We start from the raw sequence: 21,400 nt of genomic DNA on the forward strand, positions 1-21,400 counted from the left end.
GTCAAACTGGACCTGGTACTTAGAGTGGATGTGTGGTCACAGGGGTGGTGGTATGTCCAGTGTGTTTGATGATAACTGTATGTCAGAGGGGAGCAATGGAAGAACGGGGTGTCAAGCTCTGCACAATCCCTACTGAATATGTGTCAGCTTATGGCTGAGCTGGTATCTGTCAAGGTCTGATCATTCCTTATGAAGTAGGTTGGCCCTGTGCAAAGTGATGTCTGAACATGCTTAACACTTCAGAGTGTGTGTGAGGCAATGAGGGATCCAGCAGAGCCTGACACCTAGCAGTGCATGTGGGGCAACTGCAGGGTGATGTGTCCATTCCAGGGCCTTCAGCTAGCCATGTAGGAGTTGCCATGGAGTTTGGGGTGCCCAGCAGGTCTGATATCTAACAAGGTTATATGGGTTGATGGAATGTGGTATATACTAGGGACCTTGATACTAACACTGTAGATGCAAGAGGGCCTAAACCCTAGCAGTGTATGTGGAATTTCAGTGATATTAGGGTGTCAACTGGGGACCAATACTAGCAGAGTATTTGGGTACAATGGCAAGACAGTGTCCTGTATAAACTAATAAGTAGCTGTTAATAAAGGATTGTGTGGGTTACATTCTGGATCCAGACCTATGAACACATGAGAGGTATGCGAGAGGGTTTGTTTATCAATGTCTGATACCTAGTAGTCTATAGTGATATTTTATTTGTATTGAAATGTGATTTTATCTGTATGTCAATAAAGTTGCCTTGAGGTCAGAGCAAGCCAGAGCAAAAGCGGAGCAGTAGTGGGGCACACCTTTAATCCCAGCACTTGGGAGGCAGAGCTAGGCAGATCTCTGTGTGTTCAAGGACACAGCCAGCATGGCAGACACACGCCTTTAATCTCAATGCCAACCTTAGAAGACCTAGAGGTCTGTACAAACAGGCAGTGACAAGGAGGTCATGTGGCTGGGTTTACAACTAATGAGAAAACAGAACAGAAAGTCTTTAAATAGACAAGACGCACAGAAGTAGGTCTCTTGCAGAGGAAGAACAGCAGAAGCAGTAAAGGGTAAGGTTTTCCACTCTTGCTCTGACCTCGTGGTTTTTAACTCTGCAATCAGTTCTGTGTTTCTTATTTAACAAGCCGGTTACATCTACAGTAGTCAGTGTGTTGTTTGGTGAGAAGTCACACATGGCCCAATACAGAGAAGTGTATTACAGGCTCTCTCTCTCTCTCTCTCTCTCTCTCTCTCTCTCTCTCTCTCTCTCTCTCTCTCTCTCTCTCTGTGTGTGTGTGTGTGTGTGTGTGTGTGTGTGTGTGTGTGTGTGATGTAGAGATTGTTTGACAGCTGCTAGTTCAATTGAGGATGCATGGCTATAGTGCCCCATGCTGTATTATCCCTAGTGTTGTATGTCACTGCAGGAAGATTCCAGGAGTGTTTGACCCTAGTAGTAACTGTGTACTTGTCAGGAGATCATGTGTCCAACAAGGCCTGATACCTTTTCCCATGTCTTAGTACACTGTGGTTGGAGGCATGTCTAGTATGGTCTAGAATCTAGCATTGTGTGTGGGACAGCAGAAGGGTGTTGAATGTCTAGGGCTAATACCTAGAGAACTATGTGGTGAGTGTCAGTGAGGGGAATCCTTCATGTCCTTACACTGACACTGTAAGTTGTTAACAAGGGTAGGGGCATGTGTAACACATGTGAGTATCTAGGTGTCAGACCTGCTGCTTTCCCAGTTGTCTGGAACATCCATATATTGCTGTTATCAGATCAGCTGGACAGCTCATCTCCATCACACACAATGTAATAGGTTTCAGCCCTCCTACACCACACAGCACACACTACAACTCCACCTTCTCAAGCCACACAATGTTCACTGTCAGGGATTTGTTGTCTGCTGGGGTGTGTCAGGGCCTAGGCTCTCTCCAGATATCCTGGGGAGTGTGTGCTCCAGCCATGTTCCAGCTTCTGTATTTCATGTCTGATGGCATAAGGGCTCCTGAGTCCACAGTTCATCTTCTCCATGTTATTTCTGATCTTCCTTTCTATAAGGCAGGAATGTATGTAGTCCTCTACTATAACTTTATGTGAGCATTATAGTGTTTGTATTTGAGGTCAATTAAAATGGTGACTGTGTTCAGTCTTTCAATTGGTTCCTTATTGCTTGTTTTTAAATCTTCTTCTGCAGTCATTTGTGGACAAGCCATTCTCCATGCCTTGATTTCCGTGGGTGACTATGAAAAAAATCAGCTGGCAGGATCTTGCTGGGTCTGTTTCTGAGCTTTTGTCCTGTTCCCTGCTCCAGTCTCCATTACATCCACCTAGCCCTTTGTGGATCTCTGAGGCTTTGTGGGAAGTCCTGGAAGAAGATCGGGGTCTGGAGGAATCTCTGCTGTCCTCTGCCATGTCTTCTAGGTTTAGGACCCATTGGTTGTTACATCTTGTGTTTTGCATCAGACTGGGTTTTGCTGAGTGTATAGATGAAGTGCAAACATCTGTCACCTTTAGAAAAGCAACTGGTAGAACCTGGGAGCTCATATTATTTAGATTTTTCTCCTCCAGGGTTCAAAACTTTCTGAATGCCAATTTATAGAAACTATGTTGGAATTCTAATTAAACACTTCATTATTTCTTTGTAATTTGTCTCTGCCTAATACCAGTGAAAGATGGCCCGGGGGTATGACCTCAAGTTTGTCTTCTTCATGTAAGTGGAGGCCTGGGACAGGTGGTCCATGGACACTGCTCTTCTGAGAAGATCCACTCTGGGGTTCAGAGAAGCACATTTAATTTCCACGGCTCTTCGGAGATATGTTTTACCTGCTCAAGCAGGTTTTCTTTGTTATCTGTGAAAACAGAGAGGCATAGGTGACTTTCTGAACTATCAAAATGCAAAATGTAAGTTGGGCAGGGATTCAACAGTAAGTACCCACTGGGAGGCTTTCACAAGGGGACGCTCCTGTAGATTCCCCAGATCTTGTTGGTAATTTGGGGTGGTTGTTTGTATTTGGATGGTGGCGGAGAAAACCATGTCATCATCCCCCACAGCATGTCCTCCTGTTGCTGTGTGGAGCTTCTGAAATCCTCCCAAGCTCAGACAATGACATGCTAGTCTGCTAGGAAGGAGAGGTGAGAAGTTCTCTTTGCCCTCAATGTCACTAATGTGCAATGTGCACATACTCAGGTCAGGAATTCTCAGGGTCCACGATTCAGGATATGACCAGGAACCTAAAAGAAAAACCTCGTGTTAGACCAATGATGAGGCTGGCAGAAAGATTCATTCACCACCCTAGACCTGTTTCCTTTCAGATAATACATGGTTTATTTTTGGTGGAATTCAGGACCTATTGAGGTAGGAACCATGTCCCTTTTCTTCCTTGTGACCTTCCTCAGGGAGAACTCAGTGGGGTCTACTTGGGCAGCCCTTTGTCCTAGCTGCTCTGCTACTGTCCCGTAAACAGACTCTAAGATAAAAAAGGAAAAGCAGTTTCCACCAACATGTCTGTTTCTAGTCGCTGTGCTTCCTGCACCCAGCTCACTGAACACTTGCCTAGATGAGACAGGATGAGCTTTGTCTCAGAATATATCCAACAGAACCTGCATAACTGAGGAAAGAAAAGATGGCCAATCAGAGTTCTGGAGCTGACCTCTGAGACTACAAGAGACCCAGATTGTTACCACACTAGTCATCTGATCTGTGTGAAGGACCTAGGAGGAATTTAAACAGTCCCAACCAGTCAGCCTCTGTCCAAAAGAGCAAGCTACCCAGCATCACTTGGACTCATTTTATTCCACTGGGAAGTGAGTATTCCTGAGCAACTTTGCGGTAGTGTATGAAATGATCTTAGTACAAAAAGCTTGTATTGTCTGCACCTGTTCCTGCTGCCTCCAGGAGGCAGGCAGTGGGGAAAAGGAGGGTGTTGAGTGTGTGAGCCTGATCATAAGCTGACTGCTCTCACGGAACAATCTAAAGGTCACCACATGCTCCCTGCTGTGGACAGCAATATAAAGGGTTCATATTATACTCACCTGGACACTTAGGCATCAATTCTGGTTCCTAAGGGTCACATTCTTAGAGAACATCATTACCAGGGTTTGGAGTCCTGGTCTGCATATGCTGTCTCCTGAGAGAGTCCATGCCTGGCCACATTAACCAAGACTCCCTTCCACAAGCCATGGTTTCAGTTAAGGGCATCAGGGAGAGACATTACTTAATGGTCACTCACTGACATACAGACCAGGCATGGGCAGAGGAGCAAGCAGGTTATTATCTCTTGGCTGTTTTCCCTTGCTAGGTCTTGTGAATACCCATGCCTAGTCTCTGGAACCCAACAAAGACTAAGTCACTGGCCAGTGACAGAAAGTATGTCACAACATAAAGGTGTGAGTAGCTGTTCACCATCTTTGATTCAAACTGTTCCATCTCAATGGTGTTAGGATCAGAGGGAAGAGATGTCTAACCTATACCAAGTTATCTCAATATCCTTCTGTAGCCAAGCATCAACTGCTTCTATCTGTCTATCTATTTATCTCTATCTATCTGTCTATCTATCTATCTATCTATCTATCTATCTATCTCTTGTCCTCTGTAATACAAGATAAGTGACCACCTACTCTTGGGATTGAGGCAGACCTACCTGGTCAGCCTCATTCTTCCTAATCTCTAAGCCAGAGTCAAGTTTAGACCAGAAACCAAAAACTAAGCATCTACTTCAGGCTGTTATGTAGTGGTCTCAGTGATGCTTTTGGCCATGTGCTACCCACAGTTGAGCCTTGGCATTCACCCCCATCAGAGTGGCCATCCTTCACTGCATGGAGAGGATGTCTGCCTGTCAGCTGAACCTGACAACACTGTGTAGACAATCAGCCCAGCAGGACAAGCAAGCTGACAGCCTAGCTGAAAGCCATAGCTCTGTGGTCAATAAGGCTGTCTAGGCCTGACCACTGTGGGACCTGGGTACAAAGTAGTTTTAAGAGTGTGGACCCCACCTCTGACCATTGTGCCCTAGGCTAGGTAAGGCTACTCACTTCCAAAGTGGAGCAAAGTCCCAGCATTCCATCTAAAGTGGTACCCATTGTCCTCCAGCTTGCTGTCATTTTCTGTTAGGAGACAAATATGGTTCTGATAAAACTCCTTACAGTGAGGCCCCTTCAAAAACACATAAACTAGACCAGCATGCAGTGGGACTGTGTCTTTTCTGATAGGCAGGACACAGGGATAAATGAGGCTGAAAATACAACAGCAGAGAAGGAGGGAGAGGAAGGAGAGGAAGGAGCTCTCTTTCCCTCATGTGGGGAAACATTTCACTAGGATCAGAAATCTGAAGGGTGGACAGATTAATGAGTACTGCTAGTGATTCCCCTGCAGACTGGTCCACAGGGTCTGCTCGTTCAAGGGCAGCTTGCACATTGTATTGGCTCAAGTCCCCCTCAGAGAAGGATGATGTGAAACACGAGCCTTGGATCATATTTCCTTGATAACTAGGGTTTCCTGGAGGGAATCCTGTGGTAGATGGCTTACCTCCTCCTGTGCTGGACACAGACCCTTTATGCTGGGGAAGAGGGCACACTGCCATCCGGACTTCCTGCAGAGGTCCTACTTCTGCGGTCTCAGGCCACACCTGCAAGTCGCCACCCTGTGTCTCCTGATGTAAAGAGCTCGTCACTTTAAAGAGGACAGACATGTGACAGGGACTCTAGAGGAACTTGAAGTATGCAGCACTTAAGCTAGACCTACTGTGCATCCCTATCCCCATGGCTCCTCCATCTCTCTCTTCCATCCTCTCCAAATTCCTCCCTGAGCCAATTCTTTTCCTGCTGCCTCTGCAAGATCTGGTTCTCATCTTCTCCTCTCCATCTCCACATCAACTTTGTCACTTTATTTACAAGTGGGTTTGTACTTTGACACTAGCGATTTTGAAGTCAGAGTTTTAAATTTGCCTACCCATACAGTGAAACACATCAATGTGCCAATTGCAAAGGACAGATGACAGTATCAAATACAACATTAGTGTAGTAGAAACCTGAGACCTGGAGCTGACCAGTGACTCTGCAATGAGCACTAACAAGTGAAGACATGGATAGAGGGGTTCACAGTGTGACTCTCACTGTCACACTCGGTCACTGCAGCTTCCACAAGGAAGCCTTTAAGTCTCCCCTTTTAAATTTTATCTTACATTTTCTGTTTATTCTCTTATATTTTGTTTTGTTTGAGCAGGTGTAAGAGTAGAAGGCAGATGTAAAATGATGAGGACATGAATGTGATCAAGATACTGATATAAAGGATACATAAAATGAATATATAAATGAGTAAATAACTCAGTAGAGAGATAGATAAATAAATAAATAGATGAAATAAATAAATGAGGAGCATACAGGGTAAAAGCACATTCTCACCCTCAAGAGTGAATGGAATTTAGACATTTTTTTAGAAAACAGATACAACTGAGGTTAAATGTGTAATGTGTGACAAGCTTGTCCCAAAAGACAAGGATCACTGTTTTCTTTCATATGCAAAATCTGCAGGTCATAGGGGTCAGAACAAAAGAACACTAAATACATGGAATAGGACTGTGGTCTTCCTGGGATGGTCCACAATGTTCTTGGGAGGGACTGATCACCTCTACCATCACAGACTGTCTAGAGTGGGCTGCACAGAGTCCCAGTTGGTTCAGAATTCAGAAACCTGCAGCTTTCTACTCTCCATTAACCAGGACATATAAACAAGGTTCAATGGACTAAATCCAACCCAAAGTGGTTTTGACAAGTAACAAAAGCACTGTGGGATCCATGAGCGAGAGTAGCCATGGAAGTCAACAGACAAGCAGACAGGATCTGAGTGACAGATTAGTGGAACTGGAAGCTCCTATCTAGAATTTGTGACTTCATGCACTGTCTCTGCCACTGGAGTCCCTAAAGTGAGAGCCCTGCCTTCAACATCCCAAGACAGTCACCAGCTGTCTCAGAGACACACCTTGAGTCCTCAGCTGGGATCTCATGGCTCAAATGGAAAGAACTCAATCAATCAGACCAGGTAGCAAACTGGACTCTCCTGATTGGTCAGGTTGAAGTCATGGGATTTGTGCCTGGATTGCAGGTGGGGATCCTGTAAAAAGGGATTAGAGCAAAGTAGCCTTTGCATGCTCTGTGCCTTGTTCCCAAGGATGTATCAGCTAGGACATACCTCCTCCAGCCCACTGACTTGGGTCCCCTGAAGAATTCATGACAGCAGTTCTCACCTCCAGGTATCTGTACAGTGGTGGATATAGACTTCTATTCTGAAGGTTAGATTTGGACTTTGCTTCTGTGTGTAGTACATCCTGGATGACAGTGCCTTCAGTTCAATCTCTGACCCTGTCAGGATGAAAGAAGCACAGAACTTGTCTCCTTTCCCTCAAATGTTTGGAGGAATTTACCATTGATGCTGAACATACAGTACATGAAGCAAGGCATGGCAGTCCACATCTGCAATCACAGCACTCAGGAGGCAGAGAAATGGTGTCAATCTGTGAGGATGAGAGATGCATGTTCTACACAGAGAGTGTCAGGATAGTCAGGGCTATATAATGAGATCCAGTCTCAAAAAAAGTAAAATATAAAATGAGGATTCAGGAAATTTCCCTATCTCATTTCCAGAATTCAAGAGACTCCTCAACCATTTCTCAGCCTTGCCTTCACTGATATGCAGCAGAAACACAGTCTGACACCAGGAGATACCCACAAACTGAAAATTTCCCTCTCTCTCTCTCTCTCTCTCTCTCTCTCTCTCTCTCTCTCTCTCTGAACAAACTGACTGATCTTGGTTTGTATACTTGGGACTCACTGAATGGTCAGGGTTATAGAAGTAAGTGACAGCATAAGCTGGGAAGATCTGGCCAAAGCCTTTATTATGCATCAGGGTTTATTAACAGGCCAGGGTCAGATGGTCAGAATGGAGCTGGAGGCCAACTACAACAGAGATGTTTCCTCCCTTGTCATACCTCTGCAGCCTCTCAGTCTCCCATTGTGGTTCAGTTGAGCAGGTCAATGAGAACTTTCCTTGTGTGACACAGATGCTGGCACATGCCACATCATGGGATCCTTTTCACCACATCAAGAAACTCATCTTCTACAATAAACAGATACTTACTGTACTCAACCTTATCTTCAGGTGCATGATTCACACAGATTAGGGCCCTGGATACCCTGATGATTTTATTTCTCCTTGCCGACTCAGTGAGCCTCTCCCTACCTGGAAGGTGACCTGGAAAACAGTTCAGACACAACACTCAACCAGTGCTTCACACTGCACTAGTGGTTGTCATCAAGAGATCCATGATGATCAGGGTTTCCTTGTAAGCCTAACCCCAATGGTGAGCATTGGTCATAAAGAACTCCCATGGCAGCTGGCCTGGTTTAACCTTCCCACATTGGAGCAGAACAATGTTATTGTAAGGTCAAATGTCAGTTATAAATCCCTCCAAGAGATGGAAAATTGATGCAATATTCTTGGATCAGGAGATGGGACTCAACATGGGAAGCCTAGATGAAGAAGGCTATGGAGACAAAGACACAGATGTCATCATCTGCCAAAGGACATGAAAGACAGGGTCTGGAGAGAAGTCCACTGAATGATGGAGCCACCTTTCTCTTCTGCCAGACCCTTCTTCAGTAGCCCAGAATGGGAATCCCTTTCCAAAGCAGCCTCATACTTCACTACATTGACATATGCCATGAACCATCAGAGCAGGGTCTTTCCTCCTCATGGTTGACAATGTAACCAAGGTAATACTCTGCTCTGTTTGATACAGTTGTCCCTGGTCTCACTTCTTCAAGGCACCTGCCCCAGCAAAACATCCTCTTCCCCTGACTGATTTCAGGTATGCTCCTCTGGACAGACTCTACCCACTATCCCTTGTTCTCCCCCTTATCTCCATTCTCCCAGCTCCCAGTGGATTTACAGTTCCTGCAGTTCTTCTAAAAGACAGTCAGAAAGCAGTTTGGAGGTGAGGAAGGGATCAAAGAAGAGGGAAGCCTGAGACCTGTTGTCTGTCTTGACAAAGGCAGCTCTTTTAGATGTCATGGAACCCTGGTCCCACAGGAACAATGAGGGGATGTAGACATTTATTGGGTCAATGCTACATGTGATTTCCTTAGGGATATTCAACAACAGTGTAGGGGCAGCTGTGAGTTGAAGGATGGGGAAGATGGTAGCTGAGACCCAATAACTGGAGGATGGATACTGGAATCTATAGTCCTAACACATCATCACACAGGACACAAATTTCCCACCAGGATCCTTCCTGTTGCACTACACCATACTAAGACTGTAGTTCAAGGAGATGATTTCACTTTCCCCAAATAAAACCCAAAAGAATAAAGAAAGTGCCTCTTTTATGGACTTTAACAAACAGGACTTACTCAGCACTGAGAAGGATGGGATCCTGTGACCAATAGTGCTGCATCTTTCTCCTGCTACACCCAGATCTGTAGGAAAGACAGGATGCTATTTCCAAGACAGCATCCTACTTGTGTGCCTTGAAATATGCTACAAAGATCAGAGCAGGCTCTTTCCTCTGCATTGCTGGCTATTCCTTGTTCCCTCCTACTCTGCAATTCAGGGGAGGTTCATTCCTGCTCTAGAATGTCTACCACACCTGTCACAGGTCAACACACACATCATCATTTTCATGTTACTTTGTTGACAGGAAGTTCCTCAGGACAGACTCTACTCCTTATTCTACACTACCTCTCATGTCCCCAATTCCTGTCTCAAAACTGTTTCCCAGTTAGTCCCCTTTATCTCCTTCACCCACCTCCATTCTCCAGAGGACTTACACAGGTCTTGCTGTTCTTTCCAAAAGGCAGTCACAGAGTAAGTTGGAAGGTTAAAGGGACCAAGATGATGAGCAGCCTACGTTGGTATAAAAATCATTCCCAGTGGTAGAGACTGATGTTTTCCATGCAGTGTGCTTGTCCTACAAGCACAACCAAAGCTAGGAAGGTAGAGGGTCATGGGATCCATGTGCTTTATGATGCTATTTGTCCCACAACAGTTCTGAAGCTGGATGAAGTTAGAGGTGCAAAGTGGCCGCTCAGACCCAATAGCTGAAGGATGTATGCAGGCAAAAGCCTGTTGCCCTGGGTTGGAGCGAGCTGGCACTCTGGAGATCAGTTCTGGCTCACTTCTGTGGCAGTCACTCCTCACCTGGTCTGGAATTCTATTGGGCCATTTCAGTTTCCACACTTCAAAGCAGAAAAAATGAAAGCATCTCTATTTATCTACCTTGGCAGATAAAAGTTCTGGGCCATATTTCTCTTCCTGATTCCTCCATTCTGACCCTTTGCCCCTTTAGACAAACTCTCCTCCCTTCCTTCCACCCTGTGGTCAACATGCTAGGCCGTCTGCTTTTTCCTCAAACTTCCAGGACTTTACATGAACAGAAGCTGTGCAATTTGTCATCTAATGTACCATGTATCTGAAATCCTGGGCCCTCTGAGTGGGAACAACTTTTCTTTAAAAAGGATATTGAAATAGCATATTGAATAGACGATGTAGGAATTCATCTCTGTGGCCAATCATACTGTTTTCCATGTAGGTCTCCATTGTCCTCTCTTTTCCTTAAAGCCCCTGATGAAAGGGTTCAGGGCTCACCTTAGTGTGGGTCGGCGGCAGCAGCAGCACAGTGCTCTCAGTGTGCATGGGAAATTTGCTTCCTTATCAGTTTCCAGCCCCTGAATGGCCTGGATACAGATGTTGTGGGTGCCACCTGGTGCCAGTCACTGGGAATGTCTGGCTCCTGGGGTGAATTTTCTTCAGAGAAGCCCAGGTTCAGAAATACTGTGGGTGTAGAATCCAAGATTGATTCAGGGGAGGAGAGATTGCCAGGCAGGGGGTCAACAGAATTCCTGTTGACTGCAATGTCTTCTGTAGCAGCATTGATGACATCAGCCCTAAGAGCATCTCTATCTGGGACTGTGTTGTCTGAACAGTACATCACTTCCAGGAAGGAGGATCTGTGGGGCATGGTGTGGCTTCTGCATATTTCACCTCTTTCTTCCACACTCTCCTCCTTAAAGTGACTTTTTCCAGCTTGTGTACTGGTTCTAAATGCTGGTTCACTGGCTCTCCTCATCAAGGGGAGAGGAGGGCAAACAGGACCTGCAGGGCTGCTAGTTAACCAGGGCATCTGATCTTGCTGATGGCAGTCCCCACCGCTCAGCTGGTGTTTGAGAATGTTACATGTAACCATTACATGATTATCTTCTTGCCTGTGAGTTAGGGATGACACAATCTCCTCACAGGTATAGCCCATGGTGTACATAGTCTCCATGACCCTGGGCAGGATTTCTTTGGTGGCAGGCAGTGCATGTTCTTGAATTGGGCCCAGCCATGCTCTTTCCACAAGCTGACAGATTGTGATCTGGTACCAGGTGGGGACCATGAGTAGTCAGGCAAATATGATATGACAGAGTTTTGACAGATGGTAGGGAATGGGACACATTGTGGTGGTGATGACCCTGTGCATACCTTCAAGGGTGTGTTCCATGTATGGAAATTGCCCTGTGACCAGGACATATAGGACGATACCCAAGCTCCACATGTCACCTGCCAGTCCATCATAGAGTTTTCTTGCTAAGATCTCTGGAGCCCAATAGATCAAGGAGCCACAGATCTCCAACAACATCTGCCCCTCTGTGATTTCAATTGTCATACTAAAGTCACAAAGCTTTGCATCTCCTGCTGCATCGACTAGGATGTTTTCTAATTTGATATCGTGGTGTGCGATGTGTCTTTGGTGGAGGAAGTGAACCGCTGACACCACCTGCCGGAAAATCACTCTAGCCTCCTCCTCCTTTAGACAGCCCAGTGCCCTGAGGCAGCTCTCCAGATCTTCTCCTGCCACATACTCCATAATCACATAAGTGGTTGTCAGTGTGTCGATCATGTGAAAAAATCGAACGATGTTCCTGTGTTCTAAAGACTGAAGGATGTTCACTTCAGTGCTGATGTCAGCCACACTGTTGGTGTTTTTCTCAAAGACCTTGACAGCCACCCGGGTATGTGTGGGAAGGTGGCAGGCCAGCTTCACCTCCCCAAATGAACCACAGCCTAGAGATATTAACATCCTGAAATCCTTTTCAAGAATGTCCTCTTCCATGTGGCTGCCCATGGTGTTCTGCTCAATTCCAAACACCTTACTTTGTGGGCAATTTCAGACACACACCATGCTAAAAGAAAAAGATTAATGCAGTTTTAGAAGAGGAGGATATAGCTTGGAATTCTCTGTAATGAAACCTGAGATATCCTAATCTAATGATGCTCTTCAAGGATATAAAAATACTAGAAGAACCCATGTGCAAGCAGTGGATGAGGAATCATAGGAAAGATCAGAGTTAGTATAAGTAAAGTTGGCATGCAAAGAAAAATCCCGAGATCCCTGAAAGAATGAACTGCTTCTTTGCAAGGATGTGCCGCAATGCAAACCCCTCAACAAAGCTGATCATGAGAGATCAGATACAAATAACACTATAGAAAAATTGGTGTTGTAACTGATACAACTGCAGTCCAGAGGCTCTTTAGGATGTTACAGTTTTTATACTCCAGAAAATTATAAAATATGAAAGGAATTCCTAGACATGTGTGAATATTGAATTAAGATAAAATAGAAACCCATAAATGTATAAGTCATAAGCAACAAATTTGGACTGACAACAAAAACAGCTCAAAATAAGCAGAGCTGAGATCTCATGGATTGCCTGAATCATTCAAAGCTTTGCAGAAGAATGAAAATACCAGGGTTATAGAAAATACTTCAAGAAAGAGAAAGCAAAGGAACACATCCAAATCATCCCTGTGCCAGTGGTAGTCTGATCCCACCACCAACTAAGCGCAAGGAGTGGAGCAATTATGAGTTCCTTTCCTTGATGAACATAGATGTGAAGATCATTCCCGAGAGTCCGTGACAATTCACCTCCATCATCCAACACACTAAAGAGCCCTTCGTTCATGGTCAGGATGGCAGAAGTATCATTTGTAACAAATGGAACAACAGCATATCACATAAGGAGACTGTGGGAAGAATCCACACTCAGCACAGTAACTGGAGAACTGTTGTGTTATAAGGAGAGTAGCTAAACTAGATAGAGTTCTACAGAAGACAAAGCAGGTCCAAAAACAGAAACAGGACCTACTTTGTCTCTCCTGGTCATGAGGAAGGAGAGGGCGAGGCTTGTGTAAAAGTCACAGTATCAGTCACACAGATATAGTGGGAGACTGTCATAGTGCAGGGGATTATTATCAAGTACAGTACAGGCATGTATGGGAATGAATCATTCAATTGCTTATGGGAATGTGTATAAAAATATAAAAAATATCCTGAGATAACCCAGACTCAGAAGGATAAACATGATATATATTCATGCACAAGTGATACTAGTGATACTAGATGTAAAGAGAAGGATAACCAGACTACAACCCATAGCTCCAGAGAAGCTAGCTAACAATAAAGACCTCAAGAGAGACATCTACATAGCCCAGCGAAAGAGAAAGAGATGAGATCTACATGAGCAAAATGGTGGTGAGGTAGGATAATGGAGGGCAAGGAATGGAGGCTGAGAACATAAGGAAATGGGGAGGTTTGAGTTGGAACAAGGACAGAGTGGGAAAGCAAGGAAAGAATACCATGATAAATGAAGACATCATGGTAATAGGGAGATACAGGGTGCTAGGGAAGTTCTCAGGAATCCACAAGGATGACCCCACCTTAGACTATTAGCAACAGTCGAGAGGGTGCCTGAACTGGCCTACTCCAGTAATCAGAACAGTGAATACCCTAACTGTCAACATAGAGCCTCCATCCAGTACCTGATGGAAGCAGATGCACAGATGCACAGCTGAGTGCCAGGCCAAGCTCCAGAAGTCCAATCGATGATAGAGAGGAGGGATTCTGTGTGCAAGGGACATTGAGATCATGATGGGAAAAAGTATAGAGACAACTAGCCATACTAGTGGAAACACATGAACTGTGGACCATTAGCCGAGAAGCCCCCATGGGACTGGACTAAGACCTCTGGATAGGCGAGACAGTTGTTTAGCTTGAACTGGCTAGGGTTCCTCAAGGCAATGGTATCGGGATCCATGCCTGGTGCATAAGCAGGCTTTCTGGAACTCGGTGCCTATGGTAGAACACCTTGTGCAGACTTAGTACAGGGGGAGGGTCTTAGACCTGCCTCAACTGAATGTACCAGGCTCTGCTGATTCCCCATGGAGGAGATGGGAATGGGGGTGCAGTTGGGAGGAAGGCTCAGGAGCAGGAGGAGGGAGAACTGGGGAATCTGTGGTTGGTATGTAAAATGAAAAAAAAAATAATAAAAATAAAATGAAATTCTCAAAGAACAAAAAATTAAATGTTTCTTCTATAGTATTTATACATTAAAAAAAGAAAAAACAAAATTTAAATATAATCTAATTGCATCTCGTTATTCCATGTTCAGTTGGTATCGCTTGAAACATGCTCTTATCTCAAGGAAAACAGAGAAGCAGTGGATCTGGTGGAGAGAGGAAGTGAGAGGCAACTGGGAGAAGTGGAGAGAGAGAAGGATGCAGTCAGGATGTGCTGTATGAAAGAAGAATAAATATAAAGAAAACCAAAAGACATAAATATAAACATGAAACAGCAAATCTAAATCCCAGGAGCCAAAACCAGCAAACTGGAAATCAACTTGTCCAATCTCAACAACTAGCAGCAATGATCCGCAAGTGTTTCTATAGTCCATAAAACTGAGGGAAGGCACACTTTCAAGCACATTTCATAAAAGAAGAATTTCCCTAATTCTCAAACAATATACGACATTTCAAATGATCCTAGTATCAGGCAATATCCTTGACTGACAGATTGGTAAACCTCAATAAGAGTAATTGATAGCTCACCTCAAATTCAACACCACATTAATAAGACCAGACTTCATGATCAAGATGACTTTAACCAGGAAGACTCAAGATTCGTCCACAGACACAAATTGCCAAAGAGCAAAGCATACACACCTCACTAAGTTAAGTCCTAAATCAGACATCAGTGGAATGCAATGCCTAATTCAGGATAAAACATGGAATTAGTGAAAGTGTTACTACAAACACGCCAGTTCAACTAACACAAGTGTCACATTTGTTCACTGCAGGTCATGAGCAGGCAGGGAGACAGCCTCCAATTCAATGGGACTTGCCCCGTTGACAAAGTACTTGTCCAATTCAGTGGGTCGGGAAGTGATACATAGCAGATAAATATGATCAAAGTAGAGTACAGCCAGATATCAGTCATGATGAAATTCCTCATCCTATGCATTTAATATATAACACTAAATTTGTAAAATTCAAAAGAATTCTGCCAAAATGACAAAGAAAAGAAGTTAATAGAAAGAAAATAAGTTAAAAAGAAGAAAAGGGAAATACAGGGAAAAGACACTACCCAAAAAAATGTAAATAAAGAAATAATTAAATACAATTGACAAAATCCCAAACTGAGAACTTGGTAAACAAACTCACTATGTCCAGATCAAACAGGTCAGGGAAAAGGTCAAGTGTATGGGAAACAACAGAGTCCAACTGCTCTCACACCAACCACTTCTCTGAAGTATGGACCAAACCCAGTTTAAGGCAGTGCCATTCCATTGGCTAGAGTGTAGCATACCTCACAAGGTTTCCATGTGATGTCACATGCTATGGACCAATCAAGGCTCAGAAAAAAACACAGTGATTTTTTTTTTAATTATTTCTGTTAAATTATTTTTTTTTCCGTTCATATTCTTGTTCCCAACGACAAATGCCCTTAGCAGAGAGGGCTGCTATCCTTCCCAACCCCACTCATGTTACTTTCCCAGAAGTCAAGATAGATTCATTGCTGTCACACAATCATACATTGAACATTTCTCTCCCATCCACCCCATGAATATAATCAATGAGCTCATCAAGTAGCCTATATTCCAGATCCCATCCTCTGTCATGTAACGTAAGTCTCATATTAACCAAGCCTGATTCTTGATGTTGAAGCAACTCCTTTCCCCTCAGATACCATGAGGTTAATAGAGACACCCACAGAGTATCCATACCATCTTTACTAATGACATAATGTCTGAAAGGAAGAGCTGTCCAGGCATCACTGTCCTTCTGTAAGTTCTGGCCATTCCCTCCCTCCCATGATAAAAAATAAAACTATATCCAAGAAGGGGGGAAATAATAAGTCAAAGGGGAAATTAAAGTCTAGGAAATAAAACTAGGCAAAACTCTCTGAAAGTAATGAGTATCAAGAAACACTCACACACTGACCAGGACAATTCACTGATGAATTCTATCATCTCAAAATCTAACAGCAATGTTCTCCAGATATATCAGTATCCTATATGATTGAAGGAAGGAACATTTTCAAATCTTTCTCAAAAGATGCATTACATTTGGTCCACCCCGGAACTCCCATCTGGACCAGAGGTGAGTGCCTGGGTTATAGTCAGAGAGGCAACTGCACCTGGGTCCCACTGCTAGACACAGGCCAACCAGGGAGGACCTGACCAACTTACCACCAGTTTCCTGCCAATCTGCGGGCCCTGTGGGAGGGCTCCCCTTTTCCAAGACTGAAAGCAGACACTGCAGTCTCCACACCTACCCCCATACCCATTTACCCCAGACCCCAGCCACTTCCTGAGAATCAGAGACCAACCCCAAGCTTCCATCATGCCCTGGAGCTCCCATCTGGACCAGAGACCAGAGGAACTCCCATCTGGACAAGAGGAGCTACCATTTGGACAAAATAAGGAGACCCCAGGGACTTCCCGAGAATCAGAGTCCAGCCCCCCAGCTCCTATCTGGCCAGCACTGTCATCTGGACCAGCGCTCCCATCTGGCCCAAAGCTTCCATCTGGACCAGAAAGAGGCTCCATAAATCTGTCAACTCTCTGGACCAAGTACACTGATAAGACCAAGAAAGAACACCAGAGGAGATGGGCAAACGTCAAGGCAGAAGTACATACAACAAAATAAAGAGCAATACAGCGTCACCAGAACCTAGCCCTTCTCCAACAGCTAGACCTGAACATCATGGAATGGAAGAAGAAGAAGAAAACAACCTTATAAGTAACATCATGAAGAGGCTAGAGCCTTATATAGAAGAAATCAAAAACAAAGTAGAGGAACAGACAAACAAAAAATGGGAAGAATGCTACAAAAAACTAGAGGAAAGGACAATTAAAGCAGAAAAAAAAAGTAAATCCTTGACTGAAAATCATGAAAGAGAAAGGGAGACAATCCAAGACCTGAAGAGGGAAATAGAAAAAATGAAGAAGACACTAGCAGAAGGAATGTTGGAAAAAGAAAATCTGAGTACACAAATGGGAACTTCAGAGGCAAGTATAACCAACAGAATGCAAGACATGGAAGAGAGGACCTCTGGTGTTGAAGATACGGTAGAAGAAATAAATTCATCATTCAAAGACAAACACTAAAACCAACAAAGTCATGACCCAAAATGTCCAAGAAATTTGGGACACCATGAAAAGATGAAACCTATAAATAATAGGGATAGAGGAAGGAGAAGAATACCAACTCAAAGGCACAGAAAATATATTTGAGAAGATCATAGAAGAAAACTTTCCCAACTTAAAGAAGGAAATGCCTATGAAGATACAGGAAGCCTATAGAACACCAAACGGACTAGACCACCCAAAAAAAGTCCCCTCGGCAAATAATAATTAAACAACTAAACGTACAGAATAAAGAAACAATATTAAGGGCAGCAAATGAAAAAGGCCAAGTAACCTATAAAGGCAAACCCATCAGAATAACGCCCGATTTCTCAGTGGAGACGTTGAACACCAGAAGGACCTGGACAGATATAATGCAGACACTAAGAGACCATGGATGCCAGCCTAAACTAATATACCCAGCAAAACTTTCAATCATCATAGATGGAGTGAACAAGAACTTCCAAGACAAAACCAGATTTAAACAATACTTATCCACAAACCCAGCCCTACATAAAGCACTAAAAGGAAAATTCCAACCTAAGGGAGGCATATACACCCATGAAAACACAGGCAACAGATAACACCACAGCAGTAAACCCCAAAGAACAGAAGTACACAAACACTGCCACCAAAAAATTAAAATAACAACAGGAATGAAAAAATTACTGGTCATTAATATCCCTTAATATCAATGGACTTAATTCACCTATAAAAAGACAGAGACTAACAGACTGGATACGAAAACAGGACCCACATTTCTGCTGCATACAAGAGAAACACACCTCAAATTCAAAGACAGGCATGTCCTAAGAATAAAAGGCTGGGAAAAGGCTTTCCAATCAAATGGTCTTAAGAAGCAAGCTGGTGTAGCCATGCAAATATCCAGCAAAATAGACTTCAAACTAAAATCAATGAAAAGAGATGGTGAAGGACATTACATACTCATCGCAGGAAAGATCATCCAAGATGAAGTCTCAATTCTGAATATTTATGCCCCAAACACAAGGGCACCCACATATGTAAAAGAAACATTACTAAAGCTTAAATCGCATATAAAACCCCACACATTAATAGTGGGAGACTTCAACACCCCACTTTCACCTCTGGACAGATATGCCAAATTGAAACTTAACAGAGACATAATAGACTTAACTGATGTTATGGATCAAATGGACTTAATCGATATCTACAGAACATTCCACCCAAACAAAAAAGAATATACTTTCTTCTCAGCACCCCATGGAAACCTTCTCTAAAATCGACCATATACTTGGCCACAAAGCAAATCTCAACAGATACAAAACAATTAGAATAACCTCTTGTGTTCTATCAGACCACCATGGTTTAAAGTTAGATTTCAACAACAGAAAAAACTACAGAAATCCTACAATCTCATGGAAACTGAATAATGCTCAACTGAATCACCAATAGGTTAAGGAAGAAATAAAGAAAGAAATTAAAGACTTCCTAGAGATCAATGAAAATTAGTACACCACATACCCAAACATATGGGATACTATGAAAGCAGTGCTAAGAGGGAAATTCATAGCACTGATGCCTACATAAAGAAGCTGGAGAAATCTCACACTAGTGACTTGACAGCACACCTGAAAGCCCTTGAACAGGAAGAAGCAAAGTCTCCCAGGAGGAACAGATGCCAGAAAATTATCAAATTGAGAGCTGAAATCAATAAAATAGAAATAGAGAGAACAATACAAAGGATTAATGAAACAAAGAGTTGGTTCTTTGAGAAGATCAACAAGATAGACAAGCCCTTATCCAAACTAACCAAAAGACAGAGAGAGAGCATCCAAATTAACAAAATCAGAAATGAAAAGGGGGACATAATAACAGACAATGAGGAAATCCAGAGAATCATCAGGTCATACTTCAAAAACCTCTACTCCACAAAACTGGAAAATCTAAAAGAAATGAATAGTTTTCTGGATAGGAACCACATACCTAAGTTAAATCAAGACCAGATAAGCCATTTAAATAGTCCAATAACACCAAAGGAAATGGAAATTATTCATTAAAAGTCTCCCAACCAAAAAAGCCCTGCACCTGATGGTTTCAGTGCAGAATTCTACCACATTTTCAAGGAAGACTTAATACCAATAATCTTTAAATTGTTCCACACAATAGAAGCAGAAGGTATACTATCAAATTCCTTCTATGAGGCTACAAATACCCTGATCCCTAAACCAAATAAAGTTGCAACAAAGAAAAAGAACCACAGACCGATCTCCCTCTTGAACATTGATGCAAAAATACTCAATAAAATTCTGGCAAACAGACTCCAAGAACACATCAAAACAATTATCCACTATGATCAAGTAGGCTTCATCCCCAGGGATGCAAGGGTGGTTCAACATACAAAAGTCTGTCAATGTAATACACCAAATAAACAAACTCAAAAAAAAAAACCACATGATCATGTCACTAGAAGAAGAAAAGACATTTGACAAAATATAACCACCCATTCATGATAAAGGTCTTGGAGCAATCAGGAATACAGGGAACATACCTAAACTTAATAAAGGCAATCTACAGCAAGCCAACAGCCAACATCAAATTAAATGGAGAGAAACTCAAAGCAATACCACTAAAATCAGGAACAAAGACAAGGCTGTACCCTCTCCCCATACTTATTCAATTTAGTACTTGAAGTTCTAGCCAGAGCTATAACACAACATAAAGAGATTGAGGGGATACAAATTGGAAAGGAAGAAGTCAAGCTTGCCCTATTTGCAGAAGACATGTTAGTATACATGAGTGACCCCAAAAATTGAACAAAGGAACTGATACAGCTTATAAACACCTTCAGCAACATTGCAGGATACAAGATCAACTCATAAAAATCAGTAGCCCTCCTATATACAATAGACAAACATGCCGAGAAGGAAATCAGAGATACATCACCCTTTACAATAGCCACAAATTATATAAAATACCTTGGGGTTACTCTGACTAAGCACGTGAAGGTTATAGGACATATAGTGACAAGAACTTCAAGTCCCTGAAAAAAGAAATTGAAGATGTCAGAAAATGGAAAGATCTCCCATGTTCATGGATAGGCAGGATTAACATAGTAAAAATGGCGATCTTACCAAAAGCAATCTACAGATTCTATTCATCATCGCTTCATCATCCCCAGTCTCCCAAATATTACTTCTATAGACTAATTATACTTCACAGATTGATAGAATAAGATATGGCCGAGTACTCAACTTGCAGGTGGGAGGTTGTGGTAAAATCGATAAATAATATTACCACCAGTGAAGTAAACCAAAAGAATCCTGTAACATTTATAAAGGACAACCATCTGGGTTGCATGCCATACCCACAATCCCTGACTCTCTCGAAGCTCCTAATCTATAGAGCTCGTTACTGTATGATAAAACAAAGGCATTAGAGTGGTACGCATAATAATTCCTAGATCAAGGGCAGGTATCGTGTGTGTTTGCCTGGACCAATGGAAGTCTTATTGAAGACCCTGACATAACTCAGCCCAGCACATCTCCAATGAATCATTATATGATTTTTAGACTCAATCATGGAAGCAAAAAATTGATGTGCACAATGCGGTTACAGAAGAGAAAGCCATCTCTTCAAGATAATGCTCGTACTGGCATATCACTTGGCGTCATCGTCCAATGTTGAATGTTCGTAGAAAGAGCTTGCAATTTCCATGTTCATCCTATTCCGTGTTCACTTGTGTCTACGCCAAGATTACTTAGGAGGTCTTCAAGTGGATCTAAGACTGATTTTGTCAACAAAATCCAGCTGACCCTCTGATGTGCTCGGGCTCAGTAGTTATGCGTTAGAAATTAGCGGAACGAGATCACTCTTGAATGTTTTTATTTAGAGTGTCATCCGGTGTCGAGTCACTATATTTCCGTAAGACTAGAACACCTATTA

At 43.0% G+C, this 21,400-nt stretch overlaps 1 protein-coding gene across 1 annotated transcript; it reads right to left on the reverse strand.

Moving 5' to 3' along the window:
- Nucleotides 1–10,656: 10,656 nt before the first annotated feature.
- LOC118569130 (putative sperm motility kinase W) lies at nt 10,657–12,138 on the reverse strand. Its single transcript, XM_036166858.1, is given in 1 exon segment — nt 10,657–12,138. A coding segment is annotated over 1 exon segment (1,482 nt).
- Between the last annotated feature and the right edge of the window lie 9,262 nt (nt 12,139–21,400).

The sequence above is a fragment of the Onychomys torridus genome, chromosome 17, assembly GCF_903995425.1.
Source record: "Onychomys torridus chromosome 17, mOncTor1.1, whole genome shotgun sequence".
Taxonomy (NCBI): Eukaryota; Metazoa; Chordata; class Mammalia; order Rodentia; family Cricetidae; genus Onychomys; species Onychomys torridus.